Source organism: Manacus vitellinus, unplaced genomic scaffold (genome assembly GCF_001715985.3).
Source record: "Manacus vitellinus isolate BGI_N305 unplaced genomic scaffold, ASM171598v3 scaffold_50_pilon, whole genome shotgun sequence".
In the NCBI taxonomy this organism is placed as follows: Eukaryota; Metazoa; Chordata; class Aves; order Passeriformes; family Pipridae; genus Manacus; species Manacus vitellinus.
The window spans coordinates 1,334,043-1,361,268 of NW_021940612.1; the positions used below are offsets into that span (position 1 = coordinate 1,334,043).

The 27,226-nt window shown below is 37.0% G+C and overlaps 1 protein-coding gene across 1 annotated transcript in view; it reads left to right on the forward strand.

Annotated features, from left to right (window-relative positions):
• The window catches only part of DENND4C (DENN domain containing 4C), a 56,898-nt gene that overhangs the window by 19,289 nt on the left and 10,383 nt on the right, over nucleotides 1–27,226 (forward strand). Inside the window, exons 11-27 of the mRNA XM_018080928.2 lie at nucleotides 3,024–3,124; nucleotides 5,771–5,989; nucleotides 6,976–7,121; nucleotides 8,256–8,291; nucleotides 8,520–8,650; nucleotides 9,479–9,611; nucleotides 10,073–10,279; nucleotides 10,955–11,083; nucleotides 11,750–11,894; nucleotides 12,222–12,368; nucleotides 14,559–14,684; nucleotides 15,486–15,626; nucleotides 16,940–18,087; nucleotides 19,659–19,839; nucleotides 21,444–21,553; nucleotides 24,074–24,249; nucleotides 25,627–25,809. Coding sequence (XP_017936417.1) covers nucleotides 3,024–3,124; nucleotides 5,771–5,989; nucleotides 6,976–7,121; nucleotides 8,256–8,291; nucleotides 8,520–8,650; nucleotides 9,479–9,611; nucleotides 10,073–10,279; nucleotides 10,955–11,083; nucleotides 11,750–11,894; nucleotides 12,222–12,368; nucleotides 14,559–14,684; nucleotides 15,486–15,626; nucleotides 16,940–18,087; nucleotides 19,659–19,839; nucleotides 21,444–21,553; nucleotides 24,074–24,249; nucleotides 25,627–25,809 — 3,459 coding nt within the window. The remainder of the gene's footprint in view (nucleotides 1–3,023; nucleotides 3,125–5,770; nucleotides 5,990–6,975; nucleotides 7,122–8,255; nucleotides 8,292–8,519; nucleotides 8,651–9,478; nucleotides 9,612–10,072; nucleotides 10,280–10,954; nucleotides 11,084–11,749; nucleotides 11,895–12,221; nucleotides 12,369–14,558; nucleotides 14,685–15,485; nucleotides 15,627–16,939; nucleotides 18,088–19,658; nucleotides 19,840–21,443; nucleotides 21,554–24,073; nucleotides 24,250–25,626; nucleotides 25,810–27,226) is intronic.

Sequence of the window (27,226 nt, forward strand, 5' to 3'; positions counted from 1 at the left end):
TTTAGATTGGTTTGTAGGAAAACTTCCTTCACTGAAGGTCAGGCATTGGAACAGAGTGCTCAGGGAAGCCATTGAGTCACCAATCCTGGAGGTAGTTAAAAGACATGTAGGTGCGTTTCTTGCTTTAGTGGTGGATGTGGTTTCATGGTGGGCTTCACAGTGTTGGAACTTGATGATCTTAAAGGCTTTTTTCCATCCTAAACAAACATGAATGCTTCGGGACCCTTCATGACAGATCCTGATGCTGTCTTGCACTTGGACTACTTTATGTTAGTGTTGAAGAAATTTTTCTCAAGTTACAAGGACAAGTTTTTTGTGAGATCAGTCAAGCAAAATTTGCTGTCTTAATTCTAAAATATTTTCACTTAATTATTAAATTTTTAATACTTTCCTTAAATTGAAGGTATTGCATGAACAGCTTTTTTGCACCTTCTTGAGGAGAGGTTAATTCAGAGTCTGGTTTTCTGTAATGTGAGTACAAATAACTGAGTTGAAAATTTAGTTTTTTCAGGTGTCTAGTAACTTTTATTAACTACCTTTCTATTTTAAATTAATAAGATCATAAATAGAGGTATCTGAGCTAGTTCAAGATGAGGGTGAACATCATTAACTAAAGTGCACATCTTTTCTCTGTGAAAATTTAGTTTTACTTAATCTCCCTTTTTTAGTGAGATTTTAAAAAATTAATTAAAATGAAAATTTATTTAAATTTAATTAATTTAATTAAAACATTTAGTTTTACTTAATGTCACTTTTTAACTCTTGTCTTTTAGTAGCTTGGATTAGACTTAGTCATTTGATCTGTGGGTCAGTGGAATGCTTGGTTTCTGTTGTCTCAGAAAGACCCTTACTCTATTGAAGCAAATATTTTCTTTATATTACTGAAATGCTTTGTTTTATTAGTAACATTACAGGAAATGGTAAACAGTGGAGCAGAGTGGTTTTATGTTTTTTATTTGCTTTTTCTTCTGCTTCCCCTAGGTCCCCGTTAGAAACACTGCAAAAAGCATTTTCATCACAGTATGGCCCAGTTTGGTATATTTGGTATTATGCCACCAAAAGAATAATTATAGGTGTTGTGAAAGAGGAATGCATTGAAGAAAGTCAAGGAAGATAATTTATTTATTTGAAGATATTTGCAGTGAAAAATACTTCAGTGTTTTTCTTCATAAGTAGAATGGAAGTTGAAGGTCGGGTTGCTGAAAAATAGAATAGAAACAGGAAATTTCGCAGGCAGATAAGGATGTCAAGATTCTGTTGGGATGACTGTTAGAAAGACCAAGTACCAACATTACTTGGATTGGTTGTTGAACTGAAAGTCTCTCTGAGACAAACTGGAAAGCGTTTTGCACCTTTTCTTTTACTGTTTTAAAAGTCCATTTCTCTTTCAGTAGTCAAGTGATCTTTTTCTTTTTCGCTGCCCATTTTGCATTTATCTGTATGACATATTTGGCTCCCAGAGGAATTTGACATCTGTAACATTTGACTTAGGCAAATGTGAGATGTTGGTACCTTCATTATAAAACTTTTTTAACTTGGGAATTAGTGTATCTTTCAGTTTTGCAGATGTGTAAATAAACCCAAATGTCCATAAAGCACTTTTTGTTGAGGATCATAGAGAATTCTGAAATACTATGTTATTAGTGAATAAAGATTAATGTTTCATTCAGTTTTATCCCCATCTGTTTCTGCCCCTTTTTATTTCAGTGGCAACGCTGCTTGTTTTTTTTTTTCTTTTTTTTATATGTAAAAGCATTTAACAGCACTGTTGCTGACCTGGAAAGACTGCTTAATAGAAAAATAACTTTTGAAAAATGCAGTATTTTCTGGTACATCAATCAGTCTGTGTCTTTCTAGAGCAGGTTTGCTGCTATGCTGAAAAATACTGAAGGACTTTTATTCATTCAATATCTTCCTTAATGCTTTTTTAAATTTTTTTTTCAACTATCTCTGTGAAAGTTAACATTGAAAGTTGATTGAATAGCCTTTTTAGGGCAAAGGTTTGATAGCAGGATTTTTTCCTGACGTTTTTGGAATGGTACCACTTAAATAGTTTATAGGCATGCAATTATTGCAGGGGAAGAATGGGCAAAGGCATCTGTAAGCATGCAATTTTTCTTTAACTCCTGAAATTTTGGCTTCCTTCCTAAGATATTCCTGTGTTGATTTGCCAGTAGGGCAAATAATAATGGAACAAGGATCTCAAAAATGCAAAGTGCAAAACAACTAGTGACAGCTAGTATCAGCTTGGATAGTAATAACTGATGTGGTCTCATGGCCACAAGATTTGATGTTCTCTCTGTAATAGAGATTCTCCCCCATCTTCTCCCTTCCAGAAAGAGGTGTAGAAGTTCTTGGGATTTACTCCCTACTAATCTCTCTTTATATCCAACTGCTTGAAGGTGGTCTAGCATTTTATCTGCTGTTGTTCTTAAAGAAGATGACCATCCCTTTAGGCAATTTACTCCATTGTTTTATCAGCCACATAATTTTCCAACTATGAACTCAATTCCCAGTCTTCCTAGACCTTTTGAAGATGGGACTGAGTTGCCATAAACATGTTCCAGTGTGCCATATGACCATAAAGTTACCAAATTATCTTCTAGCATTTTGCCATAACAATTTCATGTTGTATTCAGAACTGCCTTTTATTTATACCAGTAGCAGTATGGCACATTAATGGTAGAATAGACTTTGCATAGTAGTTACGTATAGTAACAAGACTGATAGAAAAATCTGAAAGGGAAATCATCTGAAAGGTCTACATCAAGTCTTAATCCACATATTCCTTACAGACTGGACAAAACTCTACTCATTACTCAATTTATACTGTTCTGTATCTGAGGAAATGAAATTCTGAGTTATGTCACTCCCGTTTTTTTTCTTTGTAACAAAGATAAAATTTCAAAATAATGTTTTTTAGGTACTGCCTGCTGTAAATGAAGAAACCTAGGGCTGTTGAGTTCTTCTTTTTTATACTAACTGTATTTTATATGTCCATTTTTTTCTCTCCTGTGTTACAGATCAGATGATAAGAAGAGCACCAACTGGAAGCAGTTTCCCAAAAAGCCATGTAAAAGTCTGCTCAGCACCTTAAAGAAACTGCACTCACAGCTGGCAACAGGTGAAATAGAAAAAATAAAATGAATTGTAATTAGTATATAAATGTAAGGACTTCCTTCTATCACATGAGGTGTGAATTTTATTTTTTAGACCCTTTTTTTTTCTGTGACTTTTTAAAATTTAATCTTTTTTTTTAGCCTTTACTCATGGTCATGTCCAGACTCTCATCCTCCAGCACCCCCAAGTCCTTCTCAGCAAACATGTCTTCATCCTTCAGCCTGTATTGGCACTGGAGGTTGTCCCAACCCAGGTTGCAGCATCTTGCACTTGATCTTAGGAGGTTCCCATGGGCCCACTTCTTGAGCATGGCCAGGTCTGGCATCCTGTCCTTCAGGTGTGTCAACCAGACCACTCAACTTGGTATCAGGAAAAAATCCTCTGTTCCTCTGCCTGTGTCATTAATGAAGACCTTAAATAACACTGGTCCCAGTACAGATCCTAAGGAACACCACTTGTCACTGATGTCCATCAGGACTCTGAGCTGTTGTCCATTACCGTCTGGATGCCACCATTCAACCAATTTCTTACCCATCTAACAGTCCACTCACCAAATTAGTCTCTCTCCAATTCAGAGATGTTGTGGGGGACCATGTCAAAGGCTTTACGGAAGCCCAGATAAATGACATCTGCAGCCCTTCCCTTGTCCACTGAGGCAATCACTCCATCATATAAGGTCACTAAGTTGGTCAGGCAGGACTTGCCCTTGGTGAAGCTGTGCTGGCTGTCTCAAATCACCTCCCTGTCCCCCATGTGCCTCATCATGGCTTCTAGGAGGATCTGTTCCATGATCTTCCAAGGCACAGAGGAGAGGCCTCCACGGAGATTCCAGGGTCCAGTACTGGTGAATTTCTTAGATAATGACTTTTCTACAAGAATAGTGGAGTAACTAAATTTTGACAAAGTATTTTGGCAAAGTAAAAACAAAAACTGACCATCTTCAGCCTAATGACGTGGACAGATAAGGGCAAGGTTCTAACTGACCTAACAGTTTTCAGCTATTGCTTCTTTCTTACTGTAGATAGGTTCTCTCAGGTAATCTGGTTCACGGTGTGTTAGGTTACATCATTGTGGGGAAGGAGAAGATGATAGCCTCATAGATACACAAGATATACAAAATTTGTAAATTCCAGAAGCAGAAGATGGTGTTTTTAGTAATAAAAAGTGTGAAACTATCATTTTCAGCAATACTTGTTGCTGTTTTTTTTTAAGAATGCAAGAGTAAACTCTGAATGTCACCTTTTTGTTTCTACCCTTTGGTGCCCTAAAATGTTAGAATTTTTGTTGTAAGAATTGTTTTAGATGTATAGTCTTCAGAACAGGGAAAACGTCACAAATGAGTGATTTAGGTCACTTAAAGAATGACCAGCAAAGGTATCAGTAAAAGCAGGTTTAATATAAAATTTGCGAAAGCACAACAAATTTCAGTACCTAGATTCACTTCATTACTTACTACATGGATAAGGCATGCAAAGGAAAATCAGGTTAGAATCAATGCAGAATGATTTTAACAGGGACTGTTAACTGGCAATGCAAAGGAGCAAGGGAAATCCTACTGCTGAGACAAGAGATGCAGAGAGGATCCCCTTGCCTTCTAAACTCCTCCTGGAGCCTAGGTGCAACTGAGTCCAAACTTACCCCTTGACTAAGGAGCTGAATCCGAGGGCCCAGGTTTATGTCTAAATGTGTTAACAGCACTTAATCACTGACTAACATTAACAAAGTAATTTAATAGGATTTACTGTAAGCACCACAGTAACTTAACTACAGATCTGAGATGGAAATATACTATACTTGCTGTTGGGTGTTTAAATCTCTTCACACATGCATTCAACAGACACAAAGAATTGTGTACAAAGGTATGTCTACCTGTTAAAAATTCACCTTGAGTTTAGTCAGATACTCAATGTTGAATGTCTTGGCAGCCCTCAGTGGGTGACAGGTTGAGCCTTGAGGAGTGTAGAGGTTTTAGCCCAGATCCTGTCGGCAGCTTTTGACTGTGGTCCTTGGACTGTCACGAACTGGAGAGCCGGTGAGCTCCAAGAAGTCCCACTGAGAGAGAGGTGCTCGTGCAGTCGCAGCGGCCCAGGAGACCTCAGAGGGCTTGGCTTAGTTATAATAATATCGTTCCGTTCAGGCTATGAGTCAGGCAGATAGTGTTCCAAGGCTTTCCATGAGGCAACAGCTGTTCTTTAGGCAGCAGCAGTTGCTGAGAACAGACAGTGTTTCTGATAAGCTCAAGGGGAGCTTAACTGCTCAGGAGTCATTAATCAAGGCCAAGGCCTAAAGAGGCCTGAAGAGGAGACTGAAGATTGTAGAGCAGCCCAAGAGGAGCTGCTTGGGTGCAGGGAGGGGACACATGGTGCTTTAAGTTCGTGTTGATTTATTACCGAAAGACTACTTTCAGTTGGGCATAGAATAACATTAACTGAGCTGACATCCATCCTTCTTTTATGTCCCAAACTGCTGCATGAGTTAGAGAAACACACAATCAGCTCTTGAAGTAACCTGCCTTTTGTATGGACCAGTTAAATTGAGAAATAATTATAGGAGTTCTAGTGCTTGTCATTTCTGAACATGGGCAAGTAGAAAAAACTTTTTGAATGGACTGAATTTTTAATAAAGGACTGTACATGTTGTTCATTGCTAGTTCACAGGAAAACTCAAGAAGGCTCTGCAGTGGAAATGACTCCTATAGAGGCAGATTTCTCCTGGCAGAAGAAGATGATAGAACTCGAGATGGAGATCCAGGAGGCTTTTCTCCGGTTTATGGCATCTATTTTAAAGGGTTACAGAACATTCCTCAAGCCAATCACGCAGGCACCTTCAAATAAAGCAACTGCTGCTGATTCCTTGTTTGATCATCAAGGTGAGGGTGAGGCAAACCAGCTGCTGATAGTGTTGGCAGTGTTACAACTTTAGGGTTGAGGAGCTGTGTAACTTTAAGAGGTCAAAGTTCCCTTTGGTTGTACAATCCGTGGCAATATTTAGAATTTCAGCTGTATGAAGTTGAGCTATTCAAAGTTGATTAGAACACAGATATATATACGTGTAGAAGTGCAGGTTTGTACTAGCTCTGGTATTAAAAAAGTTTTCTTAGGGTAACATGGTGCCCTGTCTTCATGGCATGTTTTTTAAGGGCACCTCTTGGGAATGGAAGAATATTTCTCAGTTTCATAGAGCTGAAGTATTAGAAGCCCAGTAATGAAGAATGAAGTAATGGTCTTGATATAAATGGGAAAATATTAGAAAATGGGGCAAAGATCTAAAACGTAATAAAGCAATAGTCAGCAAATGTAATTTTCCTCATCACTGTTAACTTTTCAGATCTGTTCATGAGTTGAATGCTGCATAAAATGTCACAGGTGTTTTGTTTTGTATGTGGTGGTGAGAGTTTTCTTTTTTGGTGAGATTGATTTTTTTTTTTAATTATTGGATGACAGATTTGAGAAGAAATTTTTAGTCAATGGTTTGGAGAGTCTTAAATATTATCAGGCCCATTACCTCTTAAGATATAATATTTTTTTAGTATTTTTTTAACTGTTAGATACTTTTATATAAGGTCATAAGCTTTTTCTTACACCAAGAGTCAACAAACACAGTAAGTGGATTACATGGGGGTGATTGACTGTATTGTTAACTGTGGTAAAAAATAGTTTATTAAAAAAATGCTGTTATTTTAATCTTCCAAATGCAAGTAGATATAAATAGTTTTTATTGATAAAACCGATACTTTATTGATAAAGCCAAGCCTTAAATATTTTATGTGAACAATTTATATGTTAATTTCATATGGAACTCATATGGAACCTGTATGGAACTGGTATTTAGTTGTGTGTTCCCTTTTATAACCAGGGTTTTTAAAAAGCAGAGACCGTGCATATACCAAGTTCTACACGCATCTCACCAAAACACAGATATTCAGCCGCTTTATTGAAGAGTGCAGTTTTGTGAGTGACAAGGATACTGGATTGGCATTTTTTGATGACTGCATAGAAAAGGTGAAAAATGTAGCAATAAGTTTATATGCTTCTGTTCATTTCATGTTATTGTCCTGGCTTTTAGTTGAGAAGATAGATACCCTTTGCAGGAAGTGTTTGAAGGGATTGGAATTCTTGGTGGTTATTGCTTAGTCATGATTTTCATCTTCTTGGATGGTCATAATTTTCTGTGTGATTGCAAGAAGCTTTGATTAAAGTCCTGTAGCATTTAAAGTCCTGTAGCATTTCAATCCATAGGATAATGCAAGAAATACCAGTAGCTGACATTAGCAAAATGCCATCTATGTCTTCCCTTTAAATGTTAATTATTCTCTTTCTAATATGGAATTACTACTAGTGGTCATCTAGTAGTAATTGTTGGTTTTTTCACACAATTTCAACTTAAAATATGCTCCAATTATGGTCAAAACTGATTTATATAAGTAGGTTCCCTGTTCATTGCATGTTTGTTATAGGAGAAAGATTGCCGTATCCCATTCTTTTTTTTTTCTTTTTTTTTTTTCCTGAGGTCTCATCAGTATAGTTCTGGTCTAGATGGGTCATGGAATTTACAGCTTCATTTTTAAAATGACAAGTTTACAGTGTAAAAATTAGGAGCTAGAGAATTATATTTATTTTTTAAGGTGCATGTATATGATTCTTTCTGGGCAGAACCTTCATTTTAATACCAAGTTCTTATAGACTGAGTCTTTGATTCAGTATTGATTCTAATCAGATTAACACTTGTAAAAAACCAATAACATAAGTATTTAAAAATTTATTTGCCTTTATTTTTCTCTCTCTGCTAAGTATGGGGTATGCATCTAGAGAATACTTAGTTAATAATTTGATATTATTGCAGGTTGTCATTTTGAAAATATCTGCAAACCAGAAGTTTCTTTCATCTAAACTAAATGAAAGCACTTTTCCTTTGGTGGATTTAGCATTTTGTATTTGATAGATAATGTCAACAGATTGAACGCATGCTGAATTCTTTGCTGAAGTATTTGAAAAACAGTTTAATTGCTTCTACAGTAATATGGAAATTTAATGTTTCTTCTTTAATATTTGAGTAAATGACTCAGCTTTAATACAATTATTTAGGGGGGTATTTTTGAGCTAAGAAACTCTTTTTTTCTTTTTTTCTTTTCCCAGCTCTTTCCAGATAAAGGAACAGAAAAAGGAGAGAAGGTACTTCATCCTTCAGAATGTTTAGGAATATCTGATCATGAAATAAAAATGGAAAGACAAGGCTGTGGATTTGGTGTTTGAGTAATTAGAACAAGTATAACTTCTATATCTAATCAAATACAGCATGTATTAAATATATTTTTACGTATTCTAACATAATTAAAGTTAAAGAGGACATTTCTATTACAAAGCCACACTCTGTACTTAGTGTACAAACTCTGTTTTCAGTTCGATGTAGATTCTGTCGAAGATGCACGGTTGATTGAGCTTGATGAGTCACTAAAAAGTGAACACACAGTGTTCATAATGCCACCAGAGCCCCCTGCTGATGATGGACAGGACCGAGTGCCAAAATACAGGTACCAGTTAAACAGCCACATGGAGTGAAACTAGAATGCTTACAATATTTAGCAGGGCAGATGTTCCATGTTAGTGCAAGACTTGCTTTAATACAGTGCTTAGAAGAACCCTTAGAAAGATAGGAGCTGCCAAAATTCTGGTAAGTTTCTGAAGTTCTGGAAGTCTGTGTTTTTTGTGTGTATATTTGAGGGCATGTGGGTTATGGTATTAATTTTTCAATAACTTCTTGCCAACTTCATGGTAATACTTTTCTACATTTATTCAGTCTTTCTTCCTGTTTGAGCCATTTATGTGTATTTTGTAGCTAGTGCCGTGCACTTTGTTCCAGGTTGGGAACAATGAAGGGTGGGTTATGAACCTACCCAGTACTATTGATCTGCAGATGATGAACCAAAACAATAAAACATCCACTTTTCAGATTTCTTGAATTCAGTCTTTTTCAGCCCTGTGCAGAAAGTATGGAGTTTCAGACACTCTGGGTATGATTTTTTCCTGTCTCTCTTGGAGATCATGAAGGTTCTGTTTTCAGCTGTTGTCCTTGTTGATCATTATTGTCTGTGCTTCCCTGATCTTCATGACCTGGATAGCAGTCTGTTTCTTATTTCCGTTGTCTCTGGAGATTTTATGTCCAAGGCATCTTCTTGTGGTATCTTTGTGAATAAGGCTAAAAAGAGCTTGTTGTCTTCTCTTTTTCCCCCTGATTCTTTACTCTCCTGTTTGTCAGTTCTTGCCACACCAGTGTCTTTGTATGGCTTTCCTGCTGTGAGCAGGTATGTGAAAATATTTTATTTTTGTTGTTGTTTTTTCTTTTTTAATCATCTATGTAGCTATAAAAATTTCCCACGACTAGATTTCAAGCTCTTTGACAGGCCACAGGAGCTCAAGCTTTCCTTCAGCAGACACCCAGCTGGAAGTAGCATTTCAAATAGTCCAGCACTCATGGCAAAGAGGACAAAACAGGTCAGATGAGTCTCACTGTAATCACTGTATGAACACTGAAAGATAGGAATTTTTTTGGTAAAACTGTCACTACCTATTTATAAAGTAAGTTAGTGTTGTTAGAGGTTTGGTCTTTGTCACTCCTGAGAATGAACACTTGCAAAAAAAAAAGAAAGAGAACAGATAAACAAATTAGAATATGAGATTACAGTTTATTGTCAAATGCATTTTTAATCTTTAGACAGTAATATAAAATTAAATTTAAATTAATGCTTTAATGGGGAAAAAAAGATTAATCTTGATGCTAGTTTTTGCTTGCAGAGAGTCTTAATAAGAGAGTAGTAAGAAGGGATCTTCCATTGAATGTGTGAATTATTATTAAATGCTAACTCTTAAGAAGCCTGTATCTGAGTTAGTAATGACTTCTAGATTCAGAATGTCGTATCTTTTGTCTGCTTTTTTGTTTTGTTTCTCTCTCACAGGAGATAAAAACAGCCCATAAATTAGCCAAGAAGTATTACGTAAGCCCCCAACAGTGGGCTAAGTGTCTCTTCAGTCACAGTTACAGCCTATGGTTTATTTGTCTGCCAGCCTATGTCAGAGTTGCACATCCCAAGGTCAAAGCGCTGCAGCAGGCATATGATGTTCTGATTAAAATGAGGAAAACCGATGTGGAACCACTAGATGAGGCAAGTGCAAATAAAAAAAAGCTACCATGAACATGGAGTAGGGCAGAAGGTGCAAATACAGTCTGTTTCACTGCCATCACCAGGTTAAGGTTTGACCTTTCTTAAAGCCACTTTAAAATCATCTCAAATAAGTCTGCTTAACTAGGGCAACTGGAAGTTAATTTCCTTTTTCATCCCCAGCATAGTGTCAGCTGGGTTAAATACTCCAGCTTAGTGTTGCTTATCATCTCTCAAATGACTTCCAGAAGAAAATTCTTGAGTATCCCTGTTTTTAAAGGCACTTTGATTTAATGCTTTGCAGCCATATCGCACTGATGGGATAATGGGTTTGTGTGCAGCATACTATTCTTTCAGTAGAACCCACAGGCACACAGCAGCAAGTTATCCTGATCTTCTCATGGGTGTTTCCCTACTTCCTTTTGTTTCCCAAACAAAAGAGCCAAATGGAAAAAAAAAATCAGCATGCCCAACAATGTGACTGCCGATGTTATTTCAGCTCCTGTGGTTTCCTCTTTAATTTTTGCTCCGTCTTCAGGCTGTGGAGTGTATGGACGAAGTAGTTGCTCTCATGTGGCTTTCCCTTTCAGATGTGTAAAAGTTGGAAATCAGGGAAGAGTATAAGCAGTTTCACAGTTCCTGTCATCAGTTCATTTCTGAACTTCTGTATCTTGTCAGGTCTGCTACAGAGTAGTAATGCAGCTCTGTGGACTGTGGGGTCAACCTGTTCAGGCCGTGAGAGTCCTTTTTGAAATGAAAAATGCTGGAATACAACCAAATGCCATCACCTATGGTTATTACAATAAGGTAAGGGACCAGTATCTCTCTTGCTATTGTCACTCCCAATGTCCTGTAACACGTTTTGAACATTGTTTCTTAGAGGTCTTCACTTGGATTTGCTATTTCTGTTGGTCAAGCAATTCTTTTGGACGTACTTACTGTTGACTAGATCTACATGGCATGATTTTACACTGATAAATTTATATTCCTGTGCTGTTTGACTAACCAGAAATTCTATTGATATATACATTTAAAGTGTTTCCATTTGCAAGTTTTGGAACCGTCTGGTGCTTCAATGTCAAATACATCTGTTCCAAGGTATATTCTTTAAGATAGCAAGATCCAGGATGGATGACAGCTGGAATTGGGCTAGTGGAAGTAGCCTGCCCCTTTTTTCCTTGCTTCCAAGTTCCTGTAATATGCTGATGAAACTTCATTATAAGCTATGTGGTGCATAAATAAGAACAGAGCCCACTTTGTTTACTTAAAGAAATCTCGATCCATTGTTTATTTTTACTCATCTGTTGTATACTGAGCTGTGGATGGGCTCATAAAAATTTAAGTGTTTGTCCTACTTTACATGGTTTACAGGAAATGTGTTTTTTGATTAGGGAAAAGAACCTGCTCACTGTAGCATGTTTCTTCAGTGTAACTTTCTTACTGTTTTTGTTATTACAATGTGACTTTTTGTAGGCGGTTTTAGAGTCTTCTTGGCCTAGCAGTAACCGCAGTGGCATATTCCTGTGGACAAAGGTACGAAACGTACTTCATGGCACAGTACAATTTAGGCAGTGCTTAAAGAAATCAACGCGGAGCCCACAAGTGCCTGTGATATCAGGTAATAAGTTAATTGAAATGGATTTATTTCTGCTGAACAAGAGCATGATGTGCTTTCTGAGGGATTGCAGCTAACATTGTGGCTTTTTAAAGTGGAAAATCTTTCCTTAAATATATAGAAATTGATAATTGCCAGCTTGATGCTTTAAACAGTATTAGAATGTCCTTTGCACAGTGAAGAGTTAATTGTCTGAATTCTGTTGCTAGAGTTTCATATTCTTATATGTGCAAGCAGAAGTATTTACTGTTGTCTGAAAAGGTTAGATTTGTTTAAAAACCTGAGAAGTTAAATCCTCTCTTACTAACCAGCTCTCATTCATCTCTTTAGCTCTGCGGAGTCCCACAGGTGGAAGTGATGGGGACATGGTGAGCCATGGTAGCGTGGATAGTTCTAATGATGCTAACAGTGGGGAGCACACCCTCTTCGTCAGTGACTTAGTCAGGCTTGATTCCATTGATAATCACTCTAGCACAGGTACTAGATTCTGCTGGGTTTCACTACTAACAGTTCCCCAAAAGCCTAAATTTTTTTAGTCTCCTGTTGATTTCCCCTCCATAACTAAAACCTTCCCCTCTTGAAGCTCTAGAGACTGAAGCATGGAGTTAACTTGTGTAGAAAAGAAATACATTGTTGTTGAATATTACTCGTTTTTTGCAGATCATGTTTCTTATTAGAATGAACCATAGCAGAAATACTGTTAAGTTAAAATAAATGTCTTGCTGTGCTCTCATGTACCTTGCTTTTTGTGTTAATCTTCAGAAAAGGTATGAAGCTGTTTAATTTTTGCCTGTTGTCATTTATTCATAGAAGTGATAGTCTGGGTCAGTAAAATCTTGCTCTGTGTTAAAGGACAGGAATGATAGTTGTTGAGGTGATCAGAAGATAACGCTTGAAAATGTTTTTCCTTGATGATATTCCAGAAAGGCCTAATTAGCATTCATGGAATTAGTGTGTTATGTTTGATTATAGTAAAATATGCTTTTAAAGGCCATATTCAGCTTTCTTAATGGTAGTTGCTAAACTTTGAAATAAATACAGAAATTATCTGAACCTTGTAATGCAGTTTTTATGAGAAACTATTAGAATGGAAAGATGGGATAAGCTGCAGAAAACTCCGCCTTAAACATGGTGTGCCCTCTTCCAGATAAACCGAATTAAAAAGAGTGCACAGAAAGTTAATTATTTGAGATGGCAAGACAAAATGCATGGTTCTTCATATTTGCTTTAGTACTGATCACATCCTACCTGTGCACAGTCTCAACTAAACTTCCTTTCTGTGTGTACTTCAAAACTTAATGTACAGATGGTTCTTGCACACTCTTCATGTTTTTAATATCTTGAGCCCTTTGTAAAAAGGACTGTGAGTCTGATTCCTGTGCTTCATCTGATATGTCTGCCTAGATTACTGAACTTCCCTTCTCTCTGCTCTTTGTTGCTCTGCTTTTTGCTCTTTGCTGTCTCTTGGGTGCCGCATTTGTCCTTGGCTATCACGGTGTGGGGTGCAGACATATGGTGTGAAGCCTTGGATGCACGTGTGCATTATTTCTACCCTTGAATGTTACTTCTGCAGGTAATTCACCCATTTATTGGTAGGGTATTTTCACTTCTGTGCAAAGCAGGGATACTAACATTATTGAAATTAGATAGAAAATAAGAACCAAAGAAATTCAGAACTTAATTTTCTATATAAAAGGTTTTTTATATAGTAGCAACTGTATTAATTGATGTCTGCTCAAACTTATAATTCTTTTTTACCTATTTGTTATTTGTTGGTAAAATAAACCAACAGTAATACATATGGTAAATAAATTACATCTGTCAGTCAAGTTTTATGGAGCTTCCTAGTACCTTTCACACTCAGTGACTTACACTTTGATCTTTTTTGGTACAGTAATGTGTTCTAATAGGTACTCTAAAGCATAAAACCAGTCCTATTTAACATGTTGCTGAGGGATATGTCCCATATAGTATATTTGTCTTTTTGCACATGCAGCAGCACTTCAGATAAAAATAGCAGAGAAAAGAGAGTCTTTCTAGATTGTTTCCTATGACTGACTTTTTGGACTACTATAAACTTCCTTTTTTTTTTTTTGAGTGAGTGAGTTAGAGGTGTCAAATTACTGGTGTTGTGGTAGAACAGACTTGTAAAAAATGTTTACATTTTTACTTTTTTCCTATTACAATTTATACTTTGCCCTACAGTACAAAGATATAGCACAGTTTATAGTACAGTTTTTTCAGGACTGTATTCATTGTTAGAAGCTTGCTTAATTACTGTTGGGCTCATCTAAATTCTTTTGTAGGTACATTTGAGAATTTAGCTTGTCCAGCAGTTAAATATTTCATGCTAATGAGATAGGAAAGGAATGAAAGGGGATACAGTGCATTAAAAGTATTTAGTCCCCATAATGTTTCTGGGGGAAAAACTGGTCTTTAATTTAATTGGAAAAGTAAATTTGGATTGGTATAGAGTAATTATCTCCACTGTCATCATCACCAAGTAGATCTGTCCACAAATTAGGCATTTTGGAGATGTTACTATGAACTTTTCTGGAGAAGCAACATGTGGAACAAATTAATTTCAATTCTTTTGTTTTCTTATTGAAAAACAAATTTAGGAAGGAGAAACAAATTTGAGGTACGTATTTGTATTTCTTCAAACAGGTGGTCAGTCAGACCAGGGTTACGGATCCAAGGATGAACTTTTAAGAGATGATGGAGATAATCTTCCTGCAGTTGAAACACAACTAAACAAAGATATTTCTTCTAGAGCTGGAGACTTAATAGAAGGTTAAGTATGCATGTTTAAGTTGATGAAGGCTTTTGGTAATAAATGGGTTTCATGCATTAGACCAGCACAAATACTTGATGTATTAGTAGTGTTACCCAGCTCAAAATATAACTGTATAAAATCTCTTGTATTACTTCTGTACCCTAAATAATGGCAGTGGAATAAATACAGTTAGAAATAGCTTTTTATTAGACTAATTTAATATAGATGGAAAAATTGTACAAGTGCTGGGGTACACAGTATTTTACAGTTTACATTGCTCTCATTTATATGTTTGAAATTTTGACAATTTTTTTATCTGTACCAGTTGTCCTAATAAAAGACACTACTTTTTCTTACGAACTCTTCCCAGCTGCAGGTGACTCTATGGTCATCTTCTGTCTTCTGTCCAAATTTTGCCCTTAGTTTTCCTGTATTGTATTGTTTTCAATACTGAATGTGTTTCATACCTGGGTTACTAGATCCTTTATGTGAGTTAAGCTTCTAAAGCTTCATTAAAGAAGTAACCCTGCATGAAAATGTGCCAACTGCTGTTCTTGCTCTACTTTGATTAGTTGAAAAAATACCAAGGGGAGAAATTGGCAAATTCTGGAAGCTTGTGAACAGTTAAGCAGTCTCTGCATAATACTGGTGACTGTCACCTCCCTGGATATTACTTCCAGGAAATGCTCAGTACCTAGTAGGACTGATCCTTTGGACTGTTATTACATAAGGGAACAACGTTGGAGTTTGTTTTACCTAACAGTGCAAACGAAATTATTTAGTTAAATCTAGTAAAGTTGACATTCTCTTTCTTACAGAGGTTTCTGCAGAGAAATCTTACGAAAAGCAACAGCTGAATACAGAAGTTCTGAGTCCAACTGATCCACCTGCTTGGGGTAACAGTATTGTGAAAGTTCCATCTGGCATTTTTGATAGCAGTGGAAGGAAATGCAGTGGGGGTAAGTCACTGGGTGAAACAGAGCTTGCTAAATCCTGGTCTTGTGCTACAGTGTTTTGCAATCTGTTTCATGTTATGGAAAGAAACAAAACTTCTATTCAAGGTGCAAATGCCTCACACAACATTTGCATTCCACTTTTGCAAGTGACTTAGGAGGAACCTCTTGATTCTAAGGTTGAAAGTCACTATTGAGTAGATCAAAATCGAGATTTTTTCCCTGTCCCACATTGAGAGTGTTTCAGTAATGTTCTGTGACAAAGAGAATTAAGTGTCTCTACTCTTGGATTTTGTCATCTAAACCTTGCTGATCTTGGACAAGTCTCTTTATTCATGTAGCTTACATTGCCCATGCATAGTGTGGGAACAACGCGTATTATGTTTGTGTTGCACAAAATCTTTTTACTTATTTGGAGATTTACGATGAGGAAGATTTACGGATATATAAAAGCCAAATCTTGGGGCTCAATTTTTTTTCTGCCTTTGTGTCTGTCCTTTACTAGGACAAGGTAGTCCAGTTTCAGTGTAGTTTGATAGCAAAGAATTGAGTCTCAGGTATGAAGTTGCCCAGAACTTTTTTGGCAATTATAAGAACTGATGGCTAGCCAAGAAGCAGCATTGATGTGAGACTCAAACATCCTCCAGGACTGGATATGGTGCAATGAGTCCTCTGTTGAGATCCTAATATGGTAGAATTTCCATACTTATGGAAGTTTTTACCTAGCTAGCAGAAAGTTATCTAGGCAATTAATATTCCCAATTCCCCTGAGGAAATAGGAATATTTATGAGATCAGTTTATATCTTCCACATACTAAATTTAATTAGTGTTTTCTAGATATACTGCTCTGTCATAAATGAAATAATGCATCTATATTGGGCAAAAACACAAGATAGTTTTTTTTCAGAACTTGAATGAGCTACGAAGTTTGATGTATAGATCTATGACTATAGCTCTTGGGGAAAAAAACAAACCAAACGAAACAAAAAAAACCCCACAAACAACTAGAGCAATTTTTACTTGGAATTTTACCTTCCTTTAGTCCATGGATGTAGTACCTCCTCTTTGCTGGACGTTGGCACAGGGAAGGGAGGTAGAAGCTTAAATGACTTTGACTCCAAAGAGTAGATGGCTTTTGATCTTCAGGATGCTGGTGAAATAATTTGTTAATGCTAGTGTAACTTCTTAATGAATAGCTTAAGACTGTGGTACTCACAGTCGTCTCACTGATAAGGAGATAAAGGAGATTTCACATGATTTCAGAAAATAAACATTTTTGGTGGCTATGAATACCCTATTAATGCATTTTCTCTTTTAGAAACTGTTTCTAGCCCACTGTTTATAACTCAGGATTCAGTTGAAGATGTAGTCTTTGGTGATGTTCTTCCTAATAAAACAAGTGAGAAAAGACAGAAGAGGCAGAAACTGTTTTCAGAGAGAAGCTGCAGTTTCAGCAGTGAAAGCAGAGCAGGAATGCTGCTGAAAAAAGGCAGCTTGGACTTGCATTCTAAAGAAATAGCAAAAATGATGGGAGCGGATGCCAAGATTCTAACAGCAGCTTTATCAGGAGCCAAGACTTCACCCTGTCATATGAATAAATCCCAGAGCTTTGAAAATATCATTGACCAGCAGGTTTCTGATGTAAGTGGGACTTGGAGTTGTGTGACTGAGACTGTTTGGGAACTAGAGCATAAATCTTCACAAGTGGTGGAAGAACCTGGGGAAGGGCAGGAGCATCTTGAGAATGGAAGAGGTGAAAACATGACTGCAGTGGAAGACACGAACCTTGAACAGTCAGCTGAGTCCAACACCCAAAAACCAGAATCTGAAGATGCAACTGCCAAAAGAAATAGCTTTTATGGAGTGGTTAAGCCTATCGAAAGGGAAGATGTTGAAGTAGGCTTGGACCCTTTATCTTTGCTAGCTACTGACAGCACGCAGCCAAGTTATCCAGAACCTGGGGAAAAGTTGATATCACCAGTTGCAGCACGTAATTTGGCAGATGAAATAGAGAGCTATATGAATTTGAAGAACCCATTAGGTAGTAAGTTTCCCAGCATGGAACTGCATAAGCCAGATAAGGAAGCAGAAGCTTCTGATACACTTGGTCACTCCCAAGAAAGGAGGTCAAGCCTGCCTTTGGATCCTGTCCTGCCATCGCCTAAGTCTTATGAAAATCGAAGAAGTCCTTCTGTCTCCAGATCCAAAACATTCACTGGACGATCAAAGCAACAAACCCATCCACAGGTCCAAAAGGAGCGGTCTTCATCTTTGACAGGACTGGGTCGTTCTTCTCAACATGGCTCGTTAGGAACTGTCGTAACAACTTTATCCAATCTGAAGTTAGACAATATACTGTCTGGACCGAAAATGGATGTTTTGAAATCAGGCATGAAGCAGGCTGCCAATGTAGCCAGTAAGATGTGGGGAGTTGTAACTTCGGCATATAGTTACTCAGATGATGAGGTAAGTGTTTTTCAATATGAAAAATTTGGGGAGACAAAGTTAGAGGGATAACTTTTGTCTTCAGACGATTGCTTCTCAAGGAGGTGTTTTTTAATAAGTATTGACTTAGATTAGCTAATAAAATTATGCTTTATCCATGGTATTTTCTCTTGCCATTAAAAACCCCACGTTTCCGACAAAAGCAAATTAAGTGGTCTTGATGCAGAAAGCTTGAACTTTTTGTTCTCAAAATTCCCCCCATTTATTTATTTATCTTTATATTTAAAGAAGCTGAGCCAAGAAACCCTAGTAAGAACAAAATTGTGTTACCTTAAATGATGCCACACTGCCTGTCTTATTATACAAAAACTAAGGTTGTGAAAACAAATCACAAACCTAAGAAGTCATATTGGTGAGAATTAAAGTTGAAAGTCATATGGTACAGCCCAAGATCTAGTAAACTTGCTTGTCGGGAATTTGGACGCTAAATGTTATGGTTCTTGTGTGACTAACAGAGTCATTTTTGGAGTAAAACATTTCAGAGCATAATTACGAGAATGAAGGAGGAGATAGATGGATGAATATTGTAACTTCCTCTTTTCTACATGTGGTGGTGTTGTGCCTTCAAACAGTTTTCTCTACTTAGAAGGACCTCTGCTTGATCCAGTTAACCCCTCAATCTGGTGTTTGGTTTAAGGCTCTTTTGTCTCTCCTGTTCAGGCTGATAAGATTCTTGTTGCCTTTTTCAAATTCTGTCTTCTTTGCCCAGTGTTCATAAAAGGTGGAGAAGGGGAAGATAGCTGTCTGGCTAAATTTCTACATTAAACAAATTTAACTTATGTTGCTAATAGGGTCTCCAGTATTAAATAAATTTTAAAAATTCTTAATTTTGTTTTTACCTAGATTTTGCCTATGACAGTGAAAACTCAGTGCTTTGCTTTCTTTCCTGAGTTTTCCTATGATCTAGGAATCTTCTGTGCCTTTCTATTACACTGACCTATTACATAGAATTTTGTTGAATGGCTCATAATTCCATTGATGTGACTTATTCTACTTTTCTTCGAGTGTCCTTTCATTCTCTCCTATTTTATTTCTTTAAATCACCTTTTTTTTAATATCCTAATTATTGGTCTTTCTTACGTCTTGTGTCTTGGTGACTGTGTTAATGCTGCATCATTTCAGCTGGTATGTTTCGTTCCTATTTTCAGTTCTCAGAATGTGACTTCAACTTGAATCTTTTTTCTGACAACTCCTTCATTTTTTGTAATGTCTAACAAATCACAGTTATGCGTAATTTGTCCTTTTTCTCCTGTAATGAATAAGTTTATATCCCTGTAGTTTTGTCACTCAGTGTGATCCTCAGCTAAAGTATTTTTGTTGCTAAAGCCTGTCATTTTTTCAGTATCTTCCTGCTTCATCCATTATCTGCACTTTTTGAGGTTACATAGATTTATCTTACATTTAACAATTTTTTTACATCAGGATTTAATCTTAATCTGCTAGCTTAATTATTTATTCTTTAGGATAAAGATAGAAGTCAAATAATGGATGTGGAAGTACTCAAACCCACTATTTTTCTTCTTGCATTAAAGGATGAAAGCAGCCAACCAGACTATAACTTCCCTGTAGGTTTTGAAGATAATATTTTAGGAGATAATCTGTCGTCAAGAATTGGAGCCCCAGGGCTAATTACAAATGAGCTTGGACAAAGCACTACTAGCCTTGGCAGTAGCAGTAGCAGTGGAGATGCAGGAAGACAGCATTACAGTGCAGGTGAGATTAGTTGATTTTGTTTTCCCCATAAGTTGATTATAATACAACAAACAGGGAAAACTATTGTATGTGAAATCATTAAAACAGTGAAAGCTATGCTAATCTGAAATTATTTCAAGCCCTTAAGAGAATTATAAGCAAATTTTTACTTCTGTTCTGTACTATTCTCTTGCAGTAGTAAATATTTAGCTAATGTTTCTCTCTTTGTTGGATGTATAAAAAGCTGATACAAAATGCAGGAATTTAACCATAAAATATGGTTATTATGGTTATGGTTATTTAACAAAAAAAATATGGTTCCACTGTGTATGTGATAGGAAGATTCCTAACTAGTTATAGCAAGAAAGACCTGCTCATTCATGTAGTCATAATACCCTGAAAGTTCTTGAAATAATACAGAAAAGACGAGCAGTTCAAGAACTGCAGTAGGTGCATAACTAAGAGACAGATCTTTTGAGGGGGGAAACAAGCAAACAAAACCAAACCAACAAAACCAACTCCATAGCCTTAAGCACACAAAAAATCCAAAGCAAAAATTTTTCATCTTTACCATGGAATAGGAAGTGTTGGATACATACTTGATTTGAAGTTATAATTGATGACTATATGCCTATTGCTAAATTGTCCTCCCCTCTCCACTGCCAGATGTAAAATTGGATTAAATAAATCTAATAATTTTCAGTTCAGATTTGATTCTTATTTTGAGAAAAAAGACGTGTTACTGAACCAGCTCTGGGGTTGATTTAGGTCTCTTTGCAATACAAAAATGATACAAATATTGTAAAACTATCTGCCATCAGGAGAGGAAGAACTGTCTTGCAGACTGGAGATAAGCTGGCCCTGTCTCACAAAATCTTGAAAGGTATCTTCTAGTTCCAGTTAGTTAGAAGGGTTAAAAGCGCTAACTATAAAGAGTGGCAGCCAACAAGCTATGTCAAATTTGTTCACAAACATAAACTTGAGCTGAAAATTCAGAGTAACCTACTTTATAATAAGGGAATGCTGGTAGTATTTTTTTCAATAGAAAAGTTTGGCCTTGTAAAAAGTAATGCTGATAATTTTGCCTCCTAAAGCTGATTTCACTGTTTCCTTCTGGTGAATATATTACACCTCCTTTTCCCCTTCTCCAGACCGAAACTCATAACCCTGAAACCGAGCCTTACCAAAGAAGCACATTTGTTTTACTGCAATGTTAGCCAGGGAAAACTGAAGCACAGTAATTGCTTATTTGGTATCGTGCATTTCACCTGGTACTATCCTTCTCTTTACAATTTACATATGGATGTATTGTTCAAGAAGTCATCACCAACTTTTTAGAGTATATACATTGAGCAGTCTTACTGCTCTTTGCCAGTCTTTATTTTTTGTGTTTTTCTTTTACTAATCTGTGATATATTGTGTTAGAAAAATAACCTTTAAATGTTAATCACAAGCATTATATTTATCTATATTGTAATCATAATGTCAGTGAGTTACACATACCTTTGGACATCTTTTGGTACAATTTTCTTGCCTTGGTTGAGCAGCAGTTATTTTCTTTGGGAATGGGTTAATTACTATCTGCTTGAATACAAAACAAATACAAAACAACTCTTTCTGTGCAGGTGAAGTTTCTTTCCCCAGAAGTATGAAAGTTCTAGATTCTGAGAGATCAGAGCACAGCTCTTCACATAATACTAGTTTATCCAGCATTTTCCAGAACTGTGCAATGGAGGTAAGATTAATACACTCATAGATGAAAGCTAAAATTATTCATTATTACTGTATGCATTAATTATATGTTTAGTTGGATTGTGATTGTTTTTTTCAAAACATCTTTTTCTTGTTTTTACTGCAAAGATGGTTAATACTTTTAGCCTGGGGTATGACATTTTTAAAAAAGAAGAGTGTCTTGAATGCTTTTATGTATCCTTTATATGTAGAGAGAAAAGACTGTTGAGGGAAGGGTCAAAACTTGTAGTGAAACAGAAATTAGAGATGAAACAGACTTTTTTGTAGGGTTTTTAAATTTTTTTTCTGCATGAAAATTATGTTTTGTTAGTAAATAATTGTGAGTTCGCCACAGCCAGCTGCAAAGCCCTCACACAGGTATTTGCTTACTCCCCCTTCATCAGGATGGGGAAGAAGATTGAAGGGGCAGAAGCAAGAAAAAGCTTGAAGGTTGAGATAAAGACAGTTTAATAAGTGAATTGGGGGGAAAAAAAAAAGGATGGAGACACAACAGAAAAACCCAGCAATGCAGCTATCAGTCAGCACCAGGACACCCCAAGGAACGCCTGTCTTGTAAAAACAAACATATACAGAGTTTTATCTCTGAGTTTGATTTTATACAATATCTTTTGGGTCAGCTGTCCTGGCTGTGTCCTCTCCCATCCTCCTTGATGGGTTGGGTACATAATGAAAAAGAAAAGTCCATGATGGTGTATAAGGCACTGTGCAGCAACAACTAAAACAGTGGTGGAGCTGGTGACCAGTCTAAAACACTGGACTATAAAGAATGCTAACAAGAAAATTAACTCTATCCTGGCCAAACCCAACACGATAATGTTTGCCTCTCTGTTTCAGTTATTGCTTCTAGATGATTTCTGATACGTAGGCAACGGTCACTGTGTTTGCCTTGGACACTTTTCTTTCAGCTGTAGAGTTATTTTGCTAGGTCCTGTGTTGTTTTCATTTATGTTTGATCCTTGTCAAACTTTTGTACTGCATTATGTAAGGGGCATAGTATAGTAAAACAAAAATGTCATTGGGCAGATATCTAAAATATTAGATGCTGTGTTTCATGGCAGGATTTTGGTTTTGTTTCCCATGCAAGTGAAACAAGTAAGAGGAAGCCGAAAAGTCAAGGTGTACATCCCATTCTTCAATTAGTACAGGATTAATTTTATCATATATTCTCCAGTTCTCTATCTAGTTTAGTGATGAGACTTTTATTAGGCAAAGACCACCTTTATGGTTTTCCATTTGTAGTGAGTTTGCGTGGCAAAGTTTTGGTACTGAGGAGGCTGCAGGGGTGGCTTCTATGAGAAGCTGCCGGAAGCTTCTCCCAAGTCCAACAGAGCCAGTGCCAGCTGGCTCCAAGATGTACCCACCTCTGCCCAAGGCCAGGCTTGTCAGTGACAGTGCTGCTGGGATAGCATATTTGAGAAGGGGGGAAAATGCTGTTGTGGGAGAGGAGTGAAAATACATGACAGAAACAGCTCTGCAGACACCCAGGTCAGTGAAGAAGGAGGGGTAGGAAGTACTCCATGCACGGAAGAAGATATTCTGCTGCAGCCTGCAGTGAAGACCATGGTGAAGCAGGATGTCCCCCTGCAGCCATCCCCCCCATGCTGGAACAGGTGGATGCCCAAAGAAGACTAAGCCTGTGGAGGGGAGCCCGTGCTAGTACAGGCTCCTAGCAGGACCCGTGACCCCATGGGGAGAAGCATGGAGACCGTCTCCTGTGGGAGGGACCCCACACTGGAACAGGGGAAGAGTGTGAGGAGGAAGGAGCATCAGAGAAAACGTATGATGAACTGACCACAATTTTCCATTCTCTCTTTCCATGCACCATTTCAGGGAAGGAGGTAGAGAAGTCAGAAGTGAAAGTCAAACCCAGGAAGAAGGGAGGGGGGGGGGAAGGGGTTTTAAAATTTGGGGTTTATTTCTCATTACTCTACTCAGGCTTTTAACTGGCAGTAAATTAAATTAATTTCTCCTAGTTGAGTCTGTTTTGCCTGTGACAGTAATTGGTGAGTGATCTCCTTGTCCCTATCGTGACTCACAAACCTTCTGTCATATTTTGATAGAGTGGCTGTGGTGAGCACCTGATATCCAGCCAGAGTCAACATACCACACAATTATAAAAGTTTCTTTTGTATTTGGTTGCTTTAGTTTGTTTTTGGTTTCTTTTGTTTTTTGGATAAGCAGGCATGCATTTCCTTATACAATTCAAAACAATTCATATATGCTGAAGGCTTCAAAAAAACAAGCAATTGGAAATGCCAAAATAGTAACCTTTCAGGGTAATGTTTTTTCCAGGTCAAAAATAAATTACTAATATTTTTATTTCGAAGGTAAAAGTTATGTGAATGAGACAACTCTGAGGATGATGAGAAAGTATTGGTGAATGCAATTCTCCCCATTGGCATTCTAATACCTGTTAAACTCTGGTGGATAATAAGCCTATAAAAAAACCATTATAGAAGAACCCTGAAACAAGATTGATAATATTCATTCTTTGCTGTTCTAGGTCTTGATGTCAAGCTGCTCTCAATGTAGAGCTTGTGGAGCTTTGGTTTATGATGAAGAAATTATGGCTGGATGGACAGCAGATGATTCAAACTTGAACACTACCTGTCCTTTCTGTAAAAGTACCTTTCTACCTTTGCTTAATATTGAATTTAAAGACCTACGTGGCTCTGCAAGGTTAGTGTGTTTTATAGGCACTGTTTCTGCCTTTGCACCTGTACATGGTTATATTTTTTCACAAGAGGATCTTTGATACCTCTCCCAGTCTAGACTATTTGACAACCATGATTGTGCTGAGGGAAATTATAAGTTGCGTAAATTATCGAGATTCATTGTGTGACAGCCAAAACCCAAAGAATTGGTTGCCTTTTTACCAATTTTTCTTTTCATACTTTCCATACTTTTTTTAAGCATAACTGTACAGAAGGCATAGGCCTGTTTTCATTTTGTTTAGATTTTAAAACAAAGCCTATGGATCTCGAACTTTCTAAAAGCGTATGAAGAAGTTTTTAAATCTGTAGGCAAAGAATTTTTCCCAGATTAAATTTACTAACAGCTTTTAGTTACACATACCCTAGTTTATTGTTTCTGCAGTTTAAGCTTCTCTGCTTACTATTTTTACCTCCTTTAGTTGCATTGTGAAAACTGGAACTTGATTTAAATTTCTGGTTCTCACTGTAGTGGGTATGGCTGTGAAAAAGAGCTTCCATTAGTGTTCTCTACTGCAGAAGTTGAATATCTGTAGCAGCTGTAGAATGTGTAGTTAAAACTTAGCAGATAAAGTCACATTCTTGTTATCTTGTGCCTGTAATGGTGTATGATCACGTATTCTGTTGTTGTGGGGTATATGTTGATAGGTCTTGGTCCATGGAGAAAACAACACACACACACACAACACGGTGATGAGACAAAGGGATGTCCCCTGCTCCAGAGAAGCAGCAGCTTTTATTCAGTTCGCTCGCTTCTACTTTCCCACACACACAGAATATAAACATATTCTTGCAAAAACACCCAGGAATGTAACACCTGCAGCCAAACACAGCCATACAGCTTCACCCCTGTACTCCTTAAAACTCAAGGCTATGTCCATGGAAACATCCAATTAGCCTCACTGTTCTCATGGGGGAAAGGCCTAACTCTCTGTAATATTTTAAACTCTTCAAGCCCCATGGATTTCGTGGAGCTGCCACTTCTCCCCACAGTCTGTAATGTCACATTACAATAGCAACCATTTTCAGTGATGGGTCAGCTCTTGATACACTATTTTTGTTCCTGGGAACCCTGTCAAACTAAGATCATTAGTAATGATTTATGTCCAGTGTAGGATTTCTTCTTTTGCAGATCAGATCTCTCTGTGTTCATTTACTCTGCCTATATAAGTTTTATGCGTGAGAGTAGGATGAAATTTGTGTCCTGTTGTCAAGCTTGTCCATGTTTTATGTCCTTGTTTTTGCTACTTTTGAAAAGTAAATGTGGAAGATAGGAACTTTATGACTTTGTGCTTATATCTTAATCTCGATATTTTTCTCTACTCCCATTCATGTTGTAACTTAGCTTTTTCCTGAAGCAAAGTACCTCAGGAGATAGTTTACAGAGTGGTACCCTTCCGTTAACCACGGATCCCCTGGAGCAGAAACTCTTGTCCAGTCCAGCTGTCGCTGACTTGATCAGTTTTTCAGATGACCTGCAGTCCAGCCACACCATAGCTGAAGAAACTAGCTCTGCAGCTGAGCAGAGGTAGGTAAAACAGGATTTTGGGTTCTGTCAGAAATGTATCAGTACTTCCATACTTCTAAAGTGAAGGTCAGCTTATATACCAAATGCGATAAAGTACAATTTTAATTTGATGATCATCTGCTTCCTCCCTTTCTTTTTGCATGTTTTAAGCATGCTTTTATCAGTTTGAAGTACACTTACTCCACTAAATGAGTAGGTCTTAAAGATAGAAATAAAACTTCATGTCCATCTGCTATTGATTAATAGGTAAAACCTCTAATTGTTAAAACACAATTACCTTTTAAAGTCACACCAAAATCAAGCATTATTTCTCCTTTCCTTGTATGTATGTTTTAAAAAGAGGGACACTGCATTATGAGTAAAAATAAGTCAATTGTCTGGAACAGTTTTATTTGAGAGAAAGCTCTCAGAGCACTGAACAATTTTGCTGAGTGTGTTCTATGACAAATAAAAGCTATGTAAAACTGAAACTCCAAAAAACAATACCACTTTTGAAACAGTTTGAGGGGGAGGGGGAAAGCATTAGGGCAAAGGTGTCATGATGAAAGAGGGAAGAACTGAAATAATGCTGCTATGAATTGTGACCTTTCTTCTGGGATTGGTTATGTTTTGCTGTAATAGTTTTTTTTCGAAGTCATTACTCAGTTTGGAATTCTGGAGTATTAGTCCCTGGGAGCTAATGAGGTGATGCCTGTCTCAGATAATTAAGACTTAAATGAATGTAGTATTAATACACTAAAAGTGAAAGATGGTATTGCTTATGTTAATGTCTTATTTTGATGACATATATTTTTAACTAAAGTAAAACTTAAAATGAAGGTCACCAGTAAATTAATGTCTTCCCTCTCTTTGGAGATTATTTGAAAGCAGACACTTTCTGTTTCGATTGTTTTTTCTTTATTTTAGTTGAAGTATTTTTATCCATTTTTTCAGTTATAAGGAGCACAAAATGAAGATTCCCAGATCTGCAAACAGCTTGATTGCATGGGTTAAATCTGACAAGCCCGAGTTTGCTTAAATTATCTTGCTGGATGAGTTTGACACCATTTTTTTCGCAATTATTTTGGAATGCAATTTATGAATTCTTTTCTGTTATATTTTTATTCTGTTTATGATGGAGAAAGTAAACATAAAGGGAAGACGATGTAAAAGTGAGCATAGCCAAAACAAGACAATCTTTGTAGGTCGGCAAAACTATATATTGCTGTTTTTCTAAGCAGGGTAAGGCTGTACCAAGGAATGGCACCTGTACAGAATTGCAGTGCTTTCAGATTTGTGTCTTAGGTTATACCTGGCTGCTTTTCTAGAGGGATATTTATACCGTTTGAGAGGCATTTTGTTTTGTGTTCTTTGTGATTCCGTATCAGTAGAGAAAATTGGTTTGGGATCTTTACTTGGCAGCCTTTCTTTGCTTCCT